General features: G+C 37.8%; 2 protein-coding genes across 2 annotated transcripts; both read left to right on the forward strand.

Annotated features, from left to right (window-relative positions):
- The first annotated feature begins 4,263 nt into the window (after positions 1-4,263).
- On the forward strand, positions 4,264-6,090 carry LOC119264829. Its single transcript, XM_037543874.1, has 5 exons — positions 4,264-4,303; positions 4,388-4,729; positions 4,900-5,241; positions 5,367-5,468; positions 5,765-6,090. The coding sequence occupies exons 1-5, from the start codon at positions 4,264-4,266 to the stop codon at positions 5,842-5,844; spliced, it is 906 nt and encodes a 301-aa protein (XP_037399771.1). The 3' UTR covers positions 5,845-6,090.
- A 3,894-nt stretch (positions 6,091-9,984) lies between these two features.
- Positions 9,985-11,643, forward strand: LOC119264832. Its single transcript, XM_037543879.1, has 6 exons — positions 9,985-10,024; positions 10,222-10,455; positions 10,605-10,949; positions 11,140-11,241; positions 11,361-11,395; positions 11,514-11,643. The coding sequence occupies exons 1-6, from the start codon at positions 9,985-9,987 to the stop codon at positions 11,616-11,618; spliced, it is 861 nt and encodes a 286-aa protein (XP_037399776.1). The 3' UTR covers positions 11,619-11,643.
- Positions 11,644-18,058: the final 6,415 nt, after the last annotated feature.

Genomic DNA, 18,058 nt, shown 5'->3' on the forward strand with positions numbered 1-18,058 from the left:
GCCATCTTTGTGGAGAGCAACAATTCTATTTCTCACATCCTCAGAGAGTTCTTTGCCATAAGGGGCCATGTTGAATATCCAGTGGCCAGTATGAGAGAATTGTACCCAAAACACCAAATTTAACAGCCCTGCTCCCCATTCACACCTGGAACCTTGTAACTCTAACGTGTCACATGACACTAGAGAGGGACAACGACACAATTGGGCACAATTTGGACATGTTCACTGTGAGATGTACTCACTTGTGTTGCCAGGTATCTAGTTTGTGTTGTTATTTTCAGAGGACAGTAAATCTATTCTGCTATAGAGCTGTACACTGACAACTTTAAGTTATATCCAAGTATCATTTCTATAGTGTTGTCCTATGAAAAGATATAATAAAATATTTGAAGAAATGTGAGGGGTGTACTCACTTTTGTGAGATACTGTATGTGCCCACCTTACTCTAGTGAGGGCAGAAAATGTATTTATCCCACAGAAGGTCTGTTGACATCCACTGCCATCAAGAAAGCACATGTCAGCATCACTTGTGTGCTGAAAATCTAGTCAGCGGTGGTTCTATGGTGGTCTCTTTTCACTGATGGACAGAGGAAGCTGATAAATTGGGCAGCAAAAGACAGAACAATCAGTAACTGTAGCACGTCCTGTGAAACCCTGGGTGAAATAATTTAGCTGGAGACAGGAGTGAACATTTCAGCAGTCACTATCTTTATTTTCTCCATCTACAAAAATGTACCCAAACTGGGCACCTCTGTGTGGCTTCTAAACTACACTTCTCAGTCCTTTTCTTAAAACCAAGCTTTTCAACTTGTCAGTCTGCTTTTGCTGCTGCTCGTCCCACCCTTCTCTTCCTCTCTGTTCCCTCTCTGCTCTTAAAATTCCAGAATCAGCTGGCTCTCATTAAGCACCACGAACACCTGAGCAGCCTGCAAACACAAGGCAAGCCCATGAGGTGGGGTTCGAGACTCAAGCTCCATCCTCATGCCTGTCTCGCTGTCACTTGCAGCATTCGTCAGCATGTGAGGCTTGGACACCACTTTCCCACGCAGTCTCATGGCTGTCGTTGGTGTCCATGGGTCAACCGACTGGCACAGTAACTTACAGAGTACCCTTACATGGTAGGTGCAAGTAAAATGTGGTCAACTTTATATTTTATATTGTCTCTATCGTTTATATTACCCTTATTTCTGTTTGCGGATAAAGTCTTGCATGTATCTAATCCACATAATTCAGAGACATGCTACTAATTTTTGCTTAGTTTATCAACTGGCCTCTACACTACAACTGTCTTGCTCTTTCTAGTGACCTCTTTCTAGTGTCTGTTCATTCTAGTAACCAGTAGAAACCTTCAATTCATAAATAGCCTTTGTTTGTCTAACTATCTTCTTTACAATAATGCTTGTTTACACTAGCATTCTATTGGATATGCAGTGGTGTACATGGACTTTCACACATTAGGTTAAATACTGCTGACGGCATCATTAGTTACTTTGACATTTCAAGCATGTACACTGGTTTACTTTGTATGTTGCAGTGTTTTCTTTGAATCCATCAGTAAATATGTCCATTTGAGGTTTCACTCATACAACCCCAATTCCAATGAAGTTGGGACCTTGTGTAAAATATAAATAAAAACACAATACGATGATTTGCAAATCGTTTTCAACCTATATTCAGTTGAATACACTACAAAGAAAAGATATTTAATGTTCAAACGGATAAACTTGATTGTTTTTTGCAAATATTCAAAGCCATATATCAACAACACCCAGAAACGCTGCCGGCTTCTCTGGGCTCGAGCTCATCTGTGATGGACTGACGCAAAGTGGAAAAGTGTCCCGTGGTCTGACGAGTTTTTCAGATTGTTTTTGGAAATCATGGACGCCGTGTCCTCCGGGCCAAAGAGGAAAAGGACTGTCCGGATTGTTATCAGCGCAAAGTTCAAAAGGCAGCATCTCTGATGGTGTGGGGGTGTGTTAGTGCCCATGGCATGGGTAACTTGCATATCTGTGAAGGCATCATTAATGCTGAAAGGTACATACAGGTTTTGGAGCAACATCTTTTTCAGGGACGTCCTGCTTATTTCAGCAAGACAATGCCAAGCCACATTCTGCACGTGTTACAACAGCGTGGCTTCGTAGTACAAGAGTGTGGGTACTAGACTGGCCTGCATGCAGTCCAGACCTGTCTCCCATTGAAAATGTGTGGCGCATTATGAAACACAAAATACGACAACAGAGACCCCGGAGTGTTGAGCAACTGAAGCTGTACATCAAGCAAGAATGGGAAAGAATTCCACCTACAAATCTTCAACAATTAGTGTCCTCAGTTCCCAAACGCTTATTGAGTGTTGCTAAAAGGAAAGGTGATGTAACACAGTGGTAAATACGCCCCTGTCCCAACTTCTTTGGAACGTGTTACAGGCATCAAATTCAAAATGAGTGAATATTTGCTCTTATAAAGGTGTTATAATTTCATGGGTCTATCAGTAATAACCTGCATTCATAATGGCAAGTATATACATTCTTTCAGGGTTCAGGTAGTTTGTTAGTCATAATGCACTCTACGAGCTGGGAGTTTCCCTGGCACACTATAATGTGTTATGAACACTCCTTGTAACATGTTATTATAACAATTCATAATGCATAATAAACATAGCTCTGTTAGTGCTATGCATTTTCATGAATGTAGCCATGCCTTATGTAACATATTATGACATGGTAACATATTATGAAAGTTTTCATAGATTTATAAAGGCATGGTATTCTTAGAAAGTGTTACTGAAGCTTTTGCTGTTGTGTATCTCCATTTCGGCACTTTTTTTACCATTTTCCATGAATAAAAAATGGTCTGGTCCTACATTACTTGGAAAAGATGTTACCTTAACTTTGACTGAAAGGTAGGAAAGTGTTTTCCTTGCCCTGTAAAGTTTTCATTTTGGAGATATGAGGTTTTGTACAGAGAGCTACAATTTTCTGCTAGATGCTGTCACAGTGAACAAACTTCCTGACACACTGAACAGACCACCCCTCACCCACCTTCCATACTTTCACCATCACAATTGCCTTTTAACATACAGGTGTATCTAATGAACAAGAGATTACAAGATAGTCAGACAGTTTCTCAAATAGGAAACATTACAATTCTGTCAGTGACTGATGCAGCTGAGCCCTTTTATTGACATTGACAGGCTTTCTGTGAGGTAACTAGACCAGGTCATCACAAGTGTATTTGGGTATACATCTAACACACCAAACATATTCAAAGTCAAACTTAACCAAACCATAAAGTAAACTGTCTAGTGATGGTTAGAGGTTGGTTAGCTGGGGTCCCTATCCAAATGGCTGAGAGTTCCAATTACCCAGCATGGAAGTGAGTTGTTTGAGGCTAAAGTGTGTCAGTGTGTAAGCAGCCTATGTACTGGGAGTGTAAACAAACAGCCTAAGTGTTGAGATAAATATGTACAAAAGATAATGTAAAGGAATGCAGAAACATTTGGTGATAATTCCCAATTCCCACTATTTTAGCCAATCTTAAGATGATTTGTCTCATACAGCAGTTCAGTATTTTCAGTGATTACACAGTTTGAAATCTACTCTCTGGCACTTACCAAAGGCTTCCGTTTAAGTTAACAGCAGTTTCAAATATACACTGTTTTAGTGGAGCAAAGATCAACATTGATTGGACAACAGAATTTTTCAATGTCATTTTGAATCACATCCGGATGCTGGGCTTCACTGAAAGTCTTTGAGGCTGTAGAGAGCGGTGTTCGTACAGAAAACTCAGCTCAGTGGTTATTGGACTGTACATTTTACAAATGTGAATTTTCTCTTGTCTGGAAGCTCAGCTTCTATATGTGATTGGTGGAGATCTTGAAAGAAACTGCCAAGACAGACAGAGTAACATTGTTCACTGACATCGGCTTGAACTAATACCATTGTGTAATATATTCTCAGTGCTGTAGGTCGTTCACTTACTTGCATTATTAGCTAATTTCATGAAAAGGTTTATATTTCAAATCTACGTTTGAATGACTTCAGCTGCCACCAACGATACATCACTACACAGAGAGAAAGGAGGAGAGATATGTGGTTTTGTGTGAAAATAACTGGATGATGTTTTTGTATTTCCTCTCAACTACTGGACCAATAACAGCAGCGCACACCTTCAAAGTATCCAATCAGGTATGAGCTGGTGTTTCCACTGAACAAACAAGTTCAACAGACCTCATTACCTCACTGTCTCATTGTCTGAGCAGCAACAATGATCACACTCATCACCGCTCTCTTCCTATTTACTACAGGTGAGTGACATTTTGAACTTGTGTATATTATGTGTCATAAATACTACAAGCAATGCTATAAAACCTGTTTACACACTTTTTCAGTGAAAACTGGAATCTCTGGGCTTCAAGTTCAAACTGTGAGGAGAGGAAATATTGAGGTCATCAAATGTGATGAAAACATTGTTAAAGACAAGGAAACTCATTTATTAGCTTGGTATAAACAGAGTTTAGGAAATGTGCCACAGCCTGTATTGAGACAGTTTGGAGACGGAGAGAAGCTCAGATATCAATCAGGTTTTAAGGACGGCCGCTTCACTGTGGACGAAGAAACATTTGATCTCAGTATTAAAGGAATAAAACAAGAGGATGCTGGAACATATTTCTGTGGAAAAGTAAACGCGAATGCTGTAGAGTTTGGATCTGGGACTCGCTTGTTTTTTCAAGGTAAACAGCTCTTTCTAACTTTACTGTAATGTCTGTAAGTTTGAATTCTGATTCATTCAGTTCAAGATTTGATGTTCATTTGTGTTTATTCTTTAATGTTTCACACCATTCATTACCGTTAGTGTTATTTCTGACTGTTTGCTGTTTCCATAAATTCCAAAATTTTGAAGCTGAGAAGATCCACCATCCTCCAACTGAAATGGTGATCAAGACTGGAGACTCTGTTACTCTCCAGTGTTCAGTAGAGTCTCTCACTCCAGACTGTTCAGGAGATCACAGTGTGTACTGGTTCAGACATGGATCAGGAGAATCTCATCCAGGAATCATTTACACTCATGGAAACAGGAGTGATGAGTGTAAGAAAAGCTCTGAGACTGATTCTCCTACACAGAGCTGTGTCTACAAACTCCCCCAGAGAAACCTCAGCCTCTCTGATGCTGGAACTCACTACTGTGCTGTGTCTGCATGTGGACAGATACTGTTTGGGAATCAAACTAAAGTTACTGTACAAGGTGAGTCTAATGGTAGAACAGAGCTTCTGTTCTGTGTTGAAATTTCTCTGTGTGGTGATTTTTTTGAAGCAATTTGTGTTTATCATCTGATACCAATGTAGCGCTTATATTTTCTGTCATTTCAGAAAATAACGGTTGGAGCTTCATCATCTCAATAACACTGAATGTAATATTTGTCATTGTGATCGTGGCTCTGATTGGAGTTCTACATAAGAGTCGACTAAACGGTTAGTTTTTTTCTTTCTAGAGTTGATTTACAATCATTTCACCAAAATGAAATCACATTATTTCTCTTTAAAAGTGCTTCCAACAGCCATTCAAGACTCACTGATCAGGTAATCATATCTACTATCTCTGATCTTATTACTTCACTTAACGCATTTGTTCCAGAATCTGTACAGCTGCTGTTATAACTGCAAATTACGACAGTGATATTGTTTTTACTCTTCCTGTAACATCTGCTCTCTGTGTGGCCAGTAATGGACTGTAATGGCTCCTGTTTTCTCTCAGGCTGATCACACAGGTCTCTTCAATGCTGTCCTGAGTTTTGCTAAGAGAGTGAAGGAAAGTCAAGACCTGTATTCACAGGTGGAATATAGCTGAGGGGAAACGGTGCAGACAGCATCACCACAATGGAGTCATCCTCAGATTTAGCAGAACATTTGTGTTCTAATACAATTTAGATCATGTTCATCAATCAAAGCTGATAGTTAAAGAGATCCACCTACAAAGAAAGAGCTGCTGTGGGTCACAGCTTCTTCAGTCAGGCACGGCTACATGTAACCAATGTAGTGTAATTAAGACTCATTTAATCTGTGTACTGGATCATTTGTACATCAACTGCAAAATCCTGTCCCTTTTATTTTGTGTGACTATGTTCAATAAAATCATTTATGTTTCTTAAAAAAATGAAAAATGTATTGTGTTTATGTTTAATTGAGTTGAATTGAGTAATACACAATACTTATTCTGTTTCATTAGCTTCAAGTTCATTAGCACTGGATGTCAGTGTAAAGTATGTAAAAGTCCTGTGATTAAAGTTTTCCCACTGAGAATATTTATAATATTGTAGCTTTGGCACAAAAGCACCAGAAGATGCCATTTTTCTGCTCAAGGAAAATGCTCTTTTATTGAACAAAGCACCCAAGGTCTCTGAATAGCAGGGAAACTAGCAGTGAAGGTCACCTATGGCCATACCACAACCGCCCACAGTGACCACCGCTCAACCACACACGGCTTAATTCTGCATGACACGCTCTTAGAGCTCCCCTTGAAAAGCCTGTTTTGGATAGCATGATCATTTTCTCTTGAAATATGGACTTTTATCTACTACCTTTAATGATGTTTGTACATTTCATGCCTGTATCATTCACAAACGTGGTCCCTGACTCTGCTGAGATGTTAGAATGAGTCTTATCTATAGAGTCTTGTGGGTAATGATGTTGCAGGAGGATATTAATCTAAATTGAAAGACAACAGATCGTTATTTTTAAAGAGGTTGTACTTTACTGGTTTTATTTTACTAGTTTTGTTCACTTTATTATATTTTATTTGCTCTCTGAAGGAGAACAGTAGGGTATAACAGAACTACCCTGTCATTTACTCAACTTGAAGAAAACATCATTTTCTGGGTTTTCTGGGTTGTTCCAGCAACGGCCTTGGCCAAGGCCAGTGCTGATACGGGGAGCAGAAAGCAGATTAAACCAGGATTGTTTGGGCTTGGGGCGAGTAGTTGCATTCCAATTTGCACCCCTACTCTCCTAGTCCATGCTGGTCTCCAAATTGATCCATTTTCCTTTGCAAAGCCAAGAGCTTTTCCAAGATGTTATCCATGTTGTGGTTTATGGTCACAGTCTGAGTGCTGACAGCTCTGCCCACCATGTCAATCATGTCGGGCAGCTTTGAGGGGCCTTGGACAGCTGTCCCCATTCCTCGAATCTCGCAATAAACCAGGGCAATGCCTAATCCAATCAACAAAATACCTGTAATCATGGTTCCGAATAGGTAGACGTCCTCAATGTCCTCCATGGAAAGAGCCACCAGGCACACAACTTGCCACTTCTCCCACGCGTCCATTGTGTAGTCAGCTTCAAACCCTCCGGCAGGACAGGCTGGTTCCCCCGAACCCACACTTCTCATCGAAAAGATGGTGTCAATTGTGTTGAGAGACCATTTGATCAAATCCATTTTCCTTAGTTCGACGAGCAGCGCGGAGAGAGTCTCTCAAAAGTATAAGACAGAAGACTACAGTCATAATCTGTACACACAAAACTAAAGCCTTCATTTTTCATGAGTTTTGAGCTCTGAGACTGAGCACAGGAAGCTCTACTAGTGCACTTTTACACATCTTTCTGTTTATAAGGTAAGGGATACAAGGGAATACATGAACTACAGACATTTCAAGATTAAATGTTTATATTCAGCTTCCTAGTTAATCTGTAAAATAATTTTTAAATAACTAAAAGTCTTTTTTTTCATGTCTAATTAAGTTTGTTTTTTGGTTTAGCCTTTAAAAAACAGATTAGAATATTTCTACCATTAAGTTCATTAGCAACAACAGCAATTTCTAAGTGAGCAAAGTCATTGCAAAGAAACACTGTGCATCTTGATGATAGGGGAGTATCTACCTTATCAGCTTTTTTTTCCGACATTTAAGGTGGACTGCTATCTATCACACTCTCATAAATGAACTAAAATCACTAATAGTGCAGAAACAAGTGTCTAATGAAAATCAGAAGTAGCATGTAGCTATGTTACCACCAATAGTGTAACAAACCTTCATAACAAGCACTGTTAAAGTTAGATAAGCTTAAATAACCCACTTGCTGTGAGTTTAGTCTGGAACAGGAGATCAACATGTGAGGAAGAGGACCACAAGTAGCTAACATGCACATATTGCTAACTCTGATTGGGACTTTGGCAGAACTGAGGTCACCTGTGATAAATGTAGTCCCATCCAACTCAAATCATACACAAAAATCTCACAACAGAAAAGACCAACAGTATTTTTTCTCTGCCATTTCATTGTTAACTCACCACAATGCTACAGATAATAGTAGAAAAGCATGTAAATTAGTAGTTAGGAGCTTTAAAAAAAAAACAGAAAGTGAAGAACAATTCTGGGGAAAGTTGTATTAGGCTAGATTTACTGTATCACATGGCCATATACCAACTGAAAAAAAAAAACAAAAAAAAAACAAAACAAACAAAAAAAAAACCTTATTTGGGTAAACTATGTGGACTGACACCACTCTTAACTAAAGTAGCTAAAGTTAACTAAAGATATTTGACAGATATGTTCAGTAAAACAAGCACAAAATGAAAATTTTCATAAATAGCCACTATTTCATCCTATAACAACGATGTAAGAAGACATTTGGCAGCTGATAATAACGCCATTGACAGTCTGAATAAAGTGCGCTCCTCGGATGTGCTGGTGACCTTCTCTTCTTTCTTTCTCCACTAAACTTCACATTGTGTATAAGTATTTCCTGTTCGTCAGGCCTGCTGTTCAAACAGCCAAATAGGTTTAGGCCAGAAACTTTCTCATTACTGCTGCTTTCTTCTACACCCACTACATACTACCCCCTCTCTTACACCCACTACCCACAACCCCTCTCTTACACCCACACGTTTCAGCTCATTACATGCATCTGTTCTGCAAAACTACCTGCAAATGCATTCTTTCAATAGGCTAAATGACCTTGATCATTTTCTACCATCGCAATAAAAATGAGAATAAAGAAAATATAAATCGAATGTCTTTACTCAATCTTGAAAGAAATGTAAAGATGTTGACGTGAATATAAGGCTTAAATAACCAGGCTCACAGAAATTAGCATTACATTACTGAATGCCAAAAAAAGCTTCTTACAGTGTGAATTATGACATTTTTGCATATGCAATTGTGCAAAGATAAGTTTGTTCATCACATGCTCATGATTGTCTGACTGTATCTGACTCTGACTGTAACCACGTTTAAAAGTCTTGCATGTGGTCTCTCTGTACTGTGTTCCACTGCTCAGCACAGTGACCACAACCGCTACCCTGCTTCATTTTATGGAAAGGCGGTCAGTGACAGCAGTGGTCAACAGAATACAAACTCACCAAAAATGTGTTTCATCACAAAGTTAATTACAGTATAAAACACATCATAAAGAAGACTGAATTAAGGTGTTATGTTTTCCGTGCTGGTCACATTTGTATTAAAAATTATGTATTCAAATATGCCTGTTTAAATTAAGCTAAACCAGCCTGAACATCACCTTAACGCTCTTTGTCTGGTCGGAAACACTACTGACCATGTAGCAGTGCATGGAAACACCACTGAAATACACTCCAGCAAGCCTTTTATATAAAAATGATCATACGTAAAGATGATAGACATGTACTGCATAGAGAAAGCTTAAAGGCCGTCAGTCTCATAACCGCAATAAACAGAAGTTTATTACTAGCATTCACTTCCTAGCTGCAGGAAGCATTTCAATTACTAACGTACCACAACTTTCTACAACATATATTTCTAGCGTACATTACTCCACAATGAAAATATGAATAGATAAGTGGTTTTGTGCAAAAATTGCTGGATGATGTTTCTGTGTTTCCTTGCAACTACTGGACCAATAACAGCAGAGCTCACCTTCAAAATATCCAATCAGGTACGACGCAGGGCTGACGTTTCCACTGAACAAACAAGTTCAACAGACCTCATTACCTCACTGTCTCATTGTCTGAGCAGCAACAATGATCACACTCATCACCGCTCTCTGCCTATTTACTACAGGTGAGTGACATTTTGAATGTTTTTATTAAATATCAGTATTACATAATCAAAATTACTAATGCTAATTAAAGTATTGAACACTTTTTCAGTGAAAACTGGAGTCTCTGGGCTTCAAGTTCAAACTGTGAGGAGAGGAAATAATGAGGTCATAAAATGTGATGAAAACATTGTTAAAGACAAGAAAACTCATTTTTTAGCTTGGTATAAACAGAGTTTAGGAAATGCGCCAGAGTTCATATTGAGACAGTTTGGAGACGGAGAGAAGCTCAGATATCAATCAGGTTTTAATGAAAGCCACTTCACTGTGGATGAAGAAGCATTTGATCTCAGTATTAAAGGAATAAAACAAGAGGATGCTGGAACATATTTCTGTGGAAAAGTAAAGGCGAATGCTGTAGAGTTTGGATCTGGGACTCACTTGTTTTTTCAAGGTAAACAGCTCTTTCTATCTTTGAAATGTTATTTATTTTATTGCAGTTCAAAATTATATATATATATATATATATATATTTGTGTTTTTCATCACTGATTATTAATGTTATTTCTGACTGTTTGCTATTTCTACTAATTGATTTTCAAGCTGAGACGATTCACCATCGTTATCTGATGGAAATGGTGATCAAGACTGGAGAGTCTGTTACTCTCCAGTGTTCAGTAGAGTCTCTCACTCCAGACTGTTCAGGAGATCACAGTGTGTACTGGTTCAGATATGGATCAGGAGAATCTCATCCAGGAATCATTTACACTCATGGAAACAGCAGTGATGAGTGTAAGAAAAGCTCTGAGACTGATTCTCCTCCACAGAGCTGTGTCTACAAACTCCCCACGAGAAACCTCAGCCTCTCTGATGCTGGAACTCACTACTGTGCTGTGGCTGCATGTGGGCGGATAGTGTTTGCAAATCAAACTAAAGTTAATGTACAAGGTAAGACCTTTAAAAGAATATTTACATTTACAGCATTTAGCAGACACTCTCATCCAGAGCGACTTATATGTAGTTTTAATGTAGAAGAATATACTTTTTGTTCTCTAAGCAAATTTTTCTGCATAATAGATGTTTAGATCTTTTTAATCATCTGGTTCTAATCCATGGTACATATTTTTGATCTTTTCAGAAAACAAGAGTGGGATTGTTATCACTTTGATAACACTGAATGTAATATCTGTTATTGTGATCATGGTTCTGGTAGGAGTTTTACTGAAGAAGCAACGAAAAGGTTAGTTTTTGTTTTTACACTTTAAACTGATTTAGACACTTTAGACACTTTAAACTGATTTCACCAACATTCATATCACTCATCACATGTGAACTTACGGTCATTATTGCTCTTTTAAGGTGCTTCAAGCAGCCATCCAAGCCACATTGATCAGGTAATCACATCCATTATGTGCATTCTAATTGCTGATTACAGAGGTTTTACTTGTACTTGTAATGCCTGTTCGTCATTTGGTCTGTAAAGGATTGTAATGACTGTATGTTGTATCTCAGGCTGAAGACTCAGAGGTTTTAAACTATGCTGCTCTAAAATTTGCTAAGAAACCTCCCACCTCCAGACCACCCAGAGTCAAGGAAAATCCCGTCCTGTATTCATAAGTCAAACACAGGTGATAAGAAACAGGGTACAGACGGCAGAACCGCAATAGAATCATCAGCACAGTGGAACATGTACAGATTGAGCTAATTTCACTTTTTTAATGTTTGAAATCAGAAGAATGTGTAAAAGTGAGATGAACTATAATGTAAGCCAGTTTGTTAAATACTGCAGGCTGTAGCTCTCAGCTGAATTAAACAAGACAAATGCTGCAGCTGCTAGTGATAGCTAGCTAGTTCATTTAGTAGGTCTAGCAGATTTTTCATCTAACAGATTGTTCAGCTAATTCCATGCATATGAAATTGAGTAAGATCCCATTCTTAATCCATAGGGTTTAATATGATGTTAGCTCACCCTTTGCAGCTATAATAGCTTCAACTCTTCTGGATAGACTTTCCACAAGGGTTAGGAGTGCCTTTATAAGAATTCTTGACCGTTCTTTCAGTCTGCTGAAACATTAAGAGTTCCTTTCACTGGAACTAAGGGGCTGATCCCAACTCCTGAAAAACAACCCCACACCATAATCCCCCCTCCACCAAACTTTACACTTGGCACAATGCAGTCAGACAAGTACCGTTCTCCTGGCAACCACCAAACCAAGACTTTTCATCGGACTGCCAGACAGAGAATCATGATTTGTCACTCTAGAGAACACGTCTCCACTGTAAGTGTAATGTAAGTGATTGGAACACCTTAATTCAATGATATGAATGGGTGAGTGAATACTGTTGGAAATATAGTGTATTTAATTAGACATTTTGTTTGTACAGCATGTAAATGTCATTTAAAATAAAATAGGTTTAATCTGTAAAGAGTGTGATTTATAAAGGCTTATTGTTTAGGATGTTCCTGAATGATATTAACCCCAGGTAGCAGAGCAGAAAACCTTTCCTTTTAACGGGCACATATTTTACTCTTTTTTTTTACTTCATCATAGTTACCTGTACTCAATTGAAGGACAACTGTAAAGAGAATAAAATAAATGATACATTAATTCAGCACTCGTATTATGTGTTTTACCCTGTCAGTGAATTCTCTGTGAATAAGAAAATAATTTCTGGGTTTTGATTTTCTATGACCTCTTATTGGCTGTATCATTTGAAAGGGTTGGGGTAGGTGGTGTGGTCACTGTGCCATGCTGAAGAGATCAACAACGGCTGCAGCAGAGCAAAGACTGGACAGCTTTTAAACTTGTATACACTGAGATACAGTTTACTGCCAGAAACAGTTTTGATGTTTAGATTCCTTCAGTAAAAATTTTAATTTGAAGTGTGTCCTTATTATCCATGACCATTAGTTATGCTTCACTTTCTCTAGTGAGGGCAGAATATTTATTTATCCTACAGAAAGTCTGTTGATGTCAACTGCCATCAGGCTACATAAAGGATTTCACATGTCAGTGCCATTTGTGGGCTGAAAATCTAGTCGGCTGTGGTGCTATTGTCCCTTTCCATTGATGAACAGAGATGGGCTACAGTCAGTAACTGTAAACCCAAGTGCATTTATACAGTAATTGCAAATTAAAATATAATCAGGTCTATGTACTATATTGACTCTGTGGTCTATATTGCCCCTGTTTCTGTTTGATGGATAAAATATTGCATGCTTAATGTTACAACAGGTAAGTTGTCGTGTTAACACGTTTTTATTTTATTTTTTTTTATAAATATTGAAATATAAAGTGCATTTTTCCTGACAAACTGAAGTGCAGTAACTCAGGCTAGCAGCAGGTTGCTTTTGCATTCAACAGTTAAATATGAGTATCCAGCCCAATAAACCCTAAATCAACACCTGTATCACATTTAATTACTTCAAAGAGGTTGACGTTCATGTTTTCAATAGTTTTCAAATGCTTCTTTCAAAAACTATTAAAATATGTTGTAAAAACAGACACATTATTTTATTCATTATAATGTTAGGGCTGGGCCTTTGGGGTTAAAGTCCTATATATTTTATTTCCAGTATAAATATTTTGATACCATCATATGACTATCAATAATAATCTATATTCTTAATGACAAGTATATACATTCTGTGTGTGCTCGTGAGTAGGCAGATTTGTTAGTCATAATGTACTCTGCAAGCTTGGGGCATCTTTGGCACAATATAATGTGTTATGAAAACTACTTATAATGCATAACAATTCATAATGCATAATTAACATGGATACAAAGTACAATGCATTTTTTAAAATGCTTACAGTCACATTTATGATGCCTTATGAATGCATCATAATGTCTTATTAATGTGTTCATAGAGTCTTATAGACATTGCATTCATCGATCAAGAGAACGCATTTCTGCTGTATTGCGCAGCCTGTAGGCCCATAATCCAAAAAGCGCAGTAGCTAAATCTCAGCAACATTGGAGCAGTAGCTGTTAGGATTTTGATGTTGTTGTGCAGTAGAGTCTCTCACTCCAGACTGTTCAGGAGATCACAGTGTGTACTGGTTCAGACATGGATCAGGAGAATCTCATCCAGGAATCATTTACACTCATGGAAACAGGAGTGATGAGTGTAAGAAAAGCTCTGAGACTGATTCTCCTACACAGAGCTGTGTCTACAAACTCCCCAAGAGAAACCTCAGCCTCTCTGATGCTGGAACTTACTACTGTGCTGTGGCTGCATGTGGACAGATGCTGTTTGGGAATCAAACTAAAGTTACTGTACAAGGTGAGTCTAATGATAGAATAGAGCTTCTGTTCTGTAATAGTTTCTCTTCATGTTAAAGTTTCACTAAAAGACAACTGAGCTTATAAATATAAATGTCATTTGAAAATTAATCCTACGTTTGTGTTTATCATTTCAGAAAATAACAGCTGGATTGTTATTATCTTGACAACAGTCATGGTAATATCTGCTGTTGGGATCATGATTCTTCTTAAGATGCAACGGAACAGTTAGTTTTCTCTTTTTCTAGTGACTTAATAACTATTTCACCAAAACTTAAAACATGTAATACATGTAAGCATTACTTCTCTTATTTTATTATTTATGTTTGATATTTTTCTGTATAGACATTTCGAATGGACATCCAAGTCACATTAATCAGGTGATCTAACCCTATCTACCATCTGCATTCTTCACATAAATACACATTCTGTATAACCTTTCTTATAATTATCACTACAAAGTTTATATTAACAGTACTTATAACACCTGGTTTCCATGTGGTCTGTAACAGATTGTAATGATCCTCTTGTATCGCAGGTTGAAGACACAGATGTCTTAAACTATGCCTCCCTGAATTTTGCTAAAAGAGTGAAGGAAAGTCAAGGCCTGTATTCACAGGTGGAATACAGCTGTCAGGAAATGGTACAGACATGAAGCATCACCACAACACAATTATCCTCAGTCTCTGAAGAACATTTGTATTCAAATAATTCAATAATGTTAATCAAGCTAATCAGACCACCAAAGAGACACAACTAAACAAAAATAATTGTTCTCATGATCTTCAGTCAGTAAAGTAATCAACCTGAACTGGCACTTCATTGCTGTAGTAGTGGAAGCGAGCATTGTAGTGGAATTTTCTGTGAATACTTTCAATAAAATTACTGATGGCTGATGCAAAAACATGTAACATTTAATTATAACTTGAATTCTGATTAACACAATATAGTTAGTCAGATCAGCTTTCATCATGTTATGTTTATAAAAGACATCTTGTTCTCCTGTTTTCCGATAAGAAATCTTTTCCATTAAGAAAGTATCCTGCCCATTTATATTTTAATCTTGAAATATGTGGACACAGTTAGCTCATTTTTCATCCATATCAAGTGTTCCATTTATGCATCTATATTATTGTACAGAATAAAGAGGCTATAGGCTTGACTTTGTAACCCTTTCCTGTCTGAGAAGAACACTTACTTGTTTTTTGACCATATTGCATGCTGATAGATAAAAACAGATAAAACCCCGTCATTTTATTCTGCTGCATATCAAACACAACATGCTTAACTTAGAGGTTGCTGTATGATTGTGATGTCTTCATTTCATGGTAACACTTTACATTAATCCATTTTTAATTATATAATAATCAACTATTAATTTCCCATTATTTAGTTATTAGTTAACTCTTCATTGATCATTAGATACTATGTAGTAACTGATTAAGCACTTATCAATTAGCAATTGAGCTCACTGTTAAATGCTAAGTTAGTCTGTCGTTAGTTTAAGGCTTAGTTGCTCATTATCTGTGTACTAACAGCTGCTTATTACATTGTTAATGAACTAATAAGCATTTTTATTCATATGAAGAAGTAACATGATAACTTACTAGCACTCATGTATTAGTCCCATTCATTATCTGTTAATTAACTGTCCATCACCTCTGTATATTCAGTTGCTTCACTTTTCTCACATTGATTCTTGTTCATTAAAGATGCTTATGGTCGCATCTGACCGTAAGATGAGCGCACACAAATTCACGGACAGTTCTGTTATTCATCACTTTTATCTGTTTCCATTTGTTGTCATTTTAATACTTTTAAGTTTGGTCAGCAGGGGAGGAGTGCACTCACTGCTGGAGATCAAACTCCGCCCACGAGCACAGCCATGCCAAACAATGCTGTTTTATTGCCTGGCTACTGAAACATCTGCATGAATTAGTGTGTGTTTCATGTAAATGACATGTAAATGAGGTGCTGGTAGGCTGGTTTCATGCACTGAAGCTGATTTATCATTTATGCTTAAATCTCTACTTGTTTCCACATCGTACAAAATTGCTATAAAGCAGATGCAGAGCAGTTCATACCTTATAAAAGGCAATAAAACGTTCTTTTTTTAACCAACTTTGATGATTAGTGGCCATTAGATCTTTACATTTTGACCATTAATTACTTCTTAAATTCCTCTTACTTAACCATTAATTACTGCTTTTGTGTCCCTCCAAGCAAAGTCACAACCTTTTCTATTAATTATATTATGAGCTAATGTTTAAGACACGACTACTTACTGATACATTAACTGCTCTTTACTTGTTTTTGTGTTGCCTCAAGAGGAAAACACACATACTTTCTCAATTGACATGTTTATTCTGAATGATTTTAATCAATAAACCATATGAAATCTAATACACATCATATCATGTCAGTGTTACTGCAGTGCTGAGAATGATCCACCACCCAAATAGTACCTGCTCTGTGAGGGTCCATGGGGCGGTCCTGACCACTGAAGAACAGGGTAAATGGGGATTAACAGAGTATCAGAGAAACAGATGGACTACAGTCTGTAACTGTAGAACTACAAAGTGCAGCTATACAGTAAGAGGAGCTGATAAAATGGACACTGAGCATAGAAACAAGGAGGTGGTCAGAATGTTATGCCTGATCTGTGTATACTGGATTGTGTTAAATAGAGCTACTAAATAGAACCATTCTAATTCAGTCCAGTATCACATATTTTATCACATGAAATTCAGCTGTGGTTCACAGAGCATAACATTTTTTAAACCCCATAGCAAAGAAATTATGAAAATTCACATGTCCCCTACTTTAGTGTGTGTTGGCAATTCCTACATCACATTCAAACTGATTCAAATCATTTAACTGAATTCTTCATTAATGAATCAGTATGTGACGGTCAGACAGATTGGCAGACGCTCGCAGATAAAGTGCGGTGACTTTAATCTTCCACTCAGTCCAAAGGGAAAAACACAACTCACAGTATAATATCCAGTCCAGTAATCGATAACAAGAAACCATCCGAAACAGGGCAACAGTATCCAAGGGGCAAAAACACAAATCATACACGGAAAATACATCCAAGGTTCGATACACAAAAAATACAGAATAGGAGAATCAGAGAACGCTCAGTGATTGTCTAAACACTACTTCGCGAAGTTTTCAACCGGAATCCCTGCTTAAATATTAGCAGGGGATGAGCATCAGGTGAAGAGTTCAATAATCCGGTGACTGAGAGCGCTGATAGGTGCATGGGGAAACCACGTGACCTGTCTGAGAATCTTGGGGTTTGGAGTTTTCAAAGGCTGAGTCCCCTATCACGTGATCGATCACGTGGTCTCCCCTAGCACTCTGGGAGATGAAGTCCCGCTCCTTCGCAGAATGCATGACACAGTAGCTAATCTTTATCCATGCTTTAGCCATCTGTCTCTTTTTCAGTATCTTACAGTGCATGAAGCAAAAGTCTGAGGTTCACGTCCTGACAATAAGTTAAGTAAAACCAATTAATGGTCTGAACAGTATGGTTTGTGCAGCAGGATAAGGCAACATAACTGTCCTATGAGATGCTGACCCTTGCAAATAAGAAAATGCTTCTCCCCACTTCACCCTGTCTTGATTTTCTACTTTAAAATAGCCACACTGCTTCAGCTTTCTTCCTGGGATACGAGAAAGCACCTGCCATGTGGTGCTATTTCCTCAATACTCCTGGACCAATCACATAAGTCTGTTTTAAAATGGCAATTCGGCTCACACACAAG

This window comes from Pygocentrus nattereri, chromosome 2 (genome assembly GCF_015220715.1).
Source record: "Pygocentrus nattereri isolate fPygNat1 chromosome 2, fPygNat1.pri, whole genome shotgun sequence".
In the NCBI taxonomy this organism is placed as follows: domain Eukaryota; kingdom Metazoa; phylum Chordata; class Actinopteri; order Characiformes; family Serrasalmidae; genus Pygocentrus; species Pygocentrus nattereri.

Coding starts and splice junctions, on each gene's coding strand:
- LOC119264829 (XM_037543874.1), top strand. CDS start 4,264: ATGATCACACTCATCACCGCTCTCTTCCTATTTACTACAG. Junction 4,304..4,387: donor TCTCTTCCTATTTACTACAG/GTGAGTGACATT, acceptor ACACTTTTTCAG/TGAAAACTGGAATCTCTGGG. Junction 4,730..4,899: donor GACTCGCTTGTTTTTTCAAG/GTAAACAGCTCT, acceptor AAAATTTTGAAG/CTGAGAAGATCCACCATCCT.
- LOC119264832 (XM_037543879.1), top strand. CDS start 9,985: ATGATCACACTCATCACCGCTCTCTGCCTATTTACTACAG. Junction 10,456..10,604: donor GACTCACTTGTTTTTTCAAG/GTAAACAGCTCT, acceptor TTGATTTTCAAG/CTGAGACGATTCACCATCGT. Junction 10,950..11,139: donor AACTAAAGTTAATGTACAAG/GTAAGACCTTTA, acceptor TGATCTTTTCAG/AAAACAAGAGTGGGATTGTT.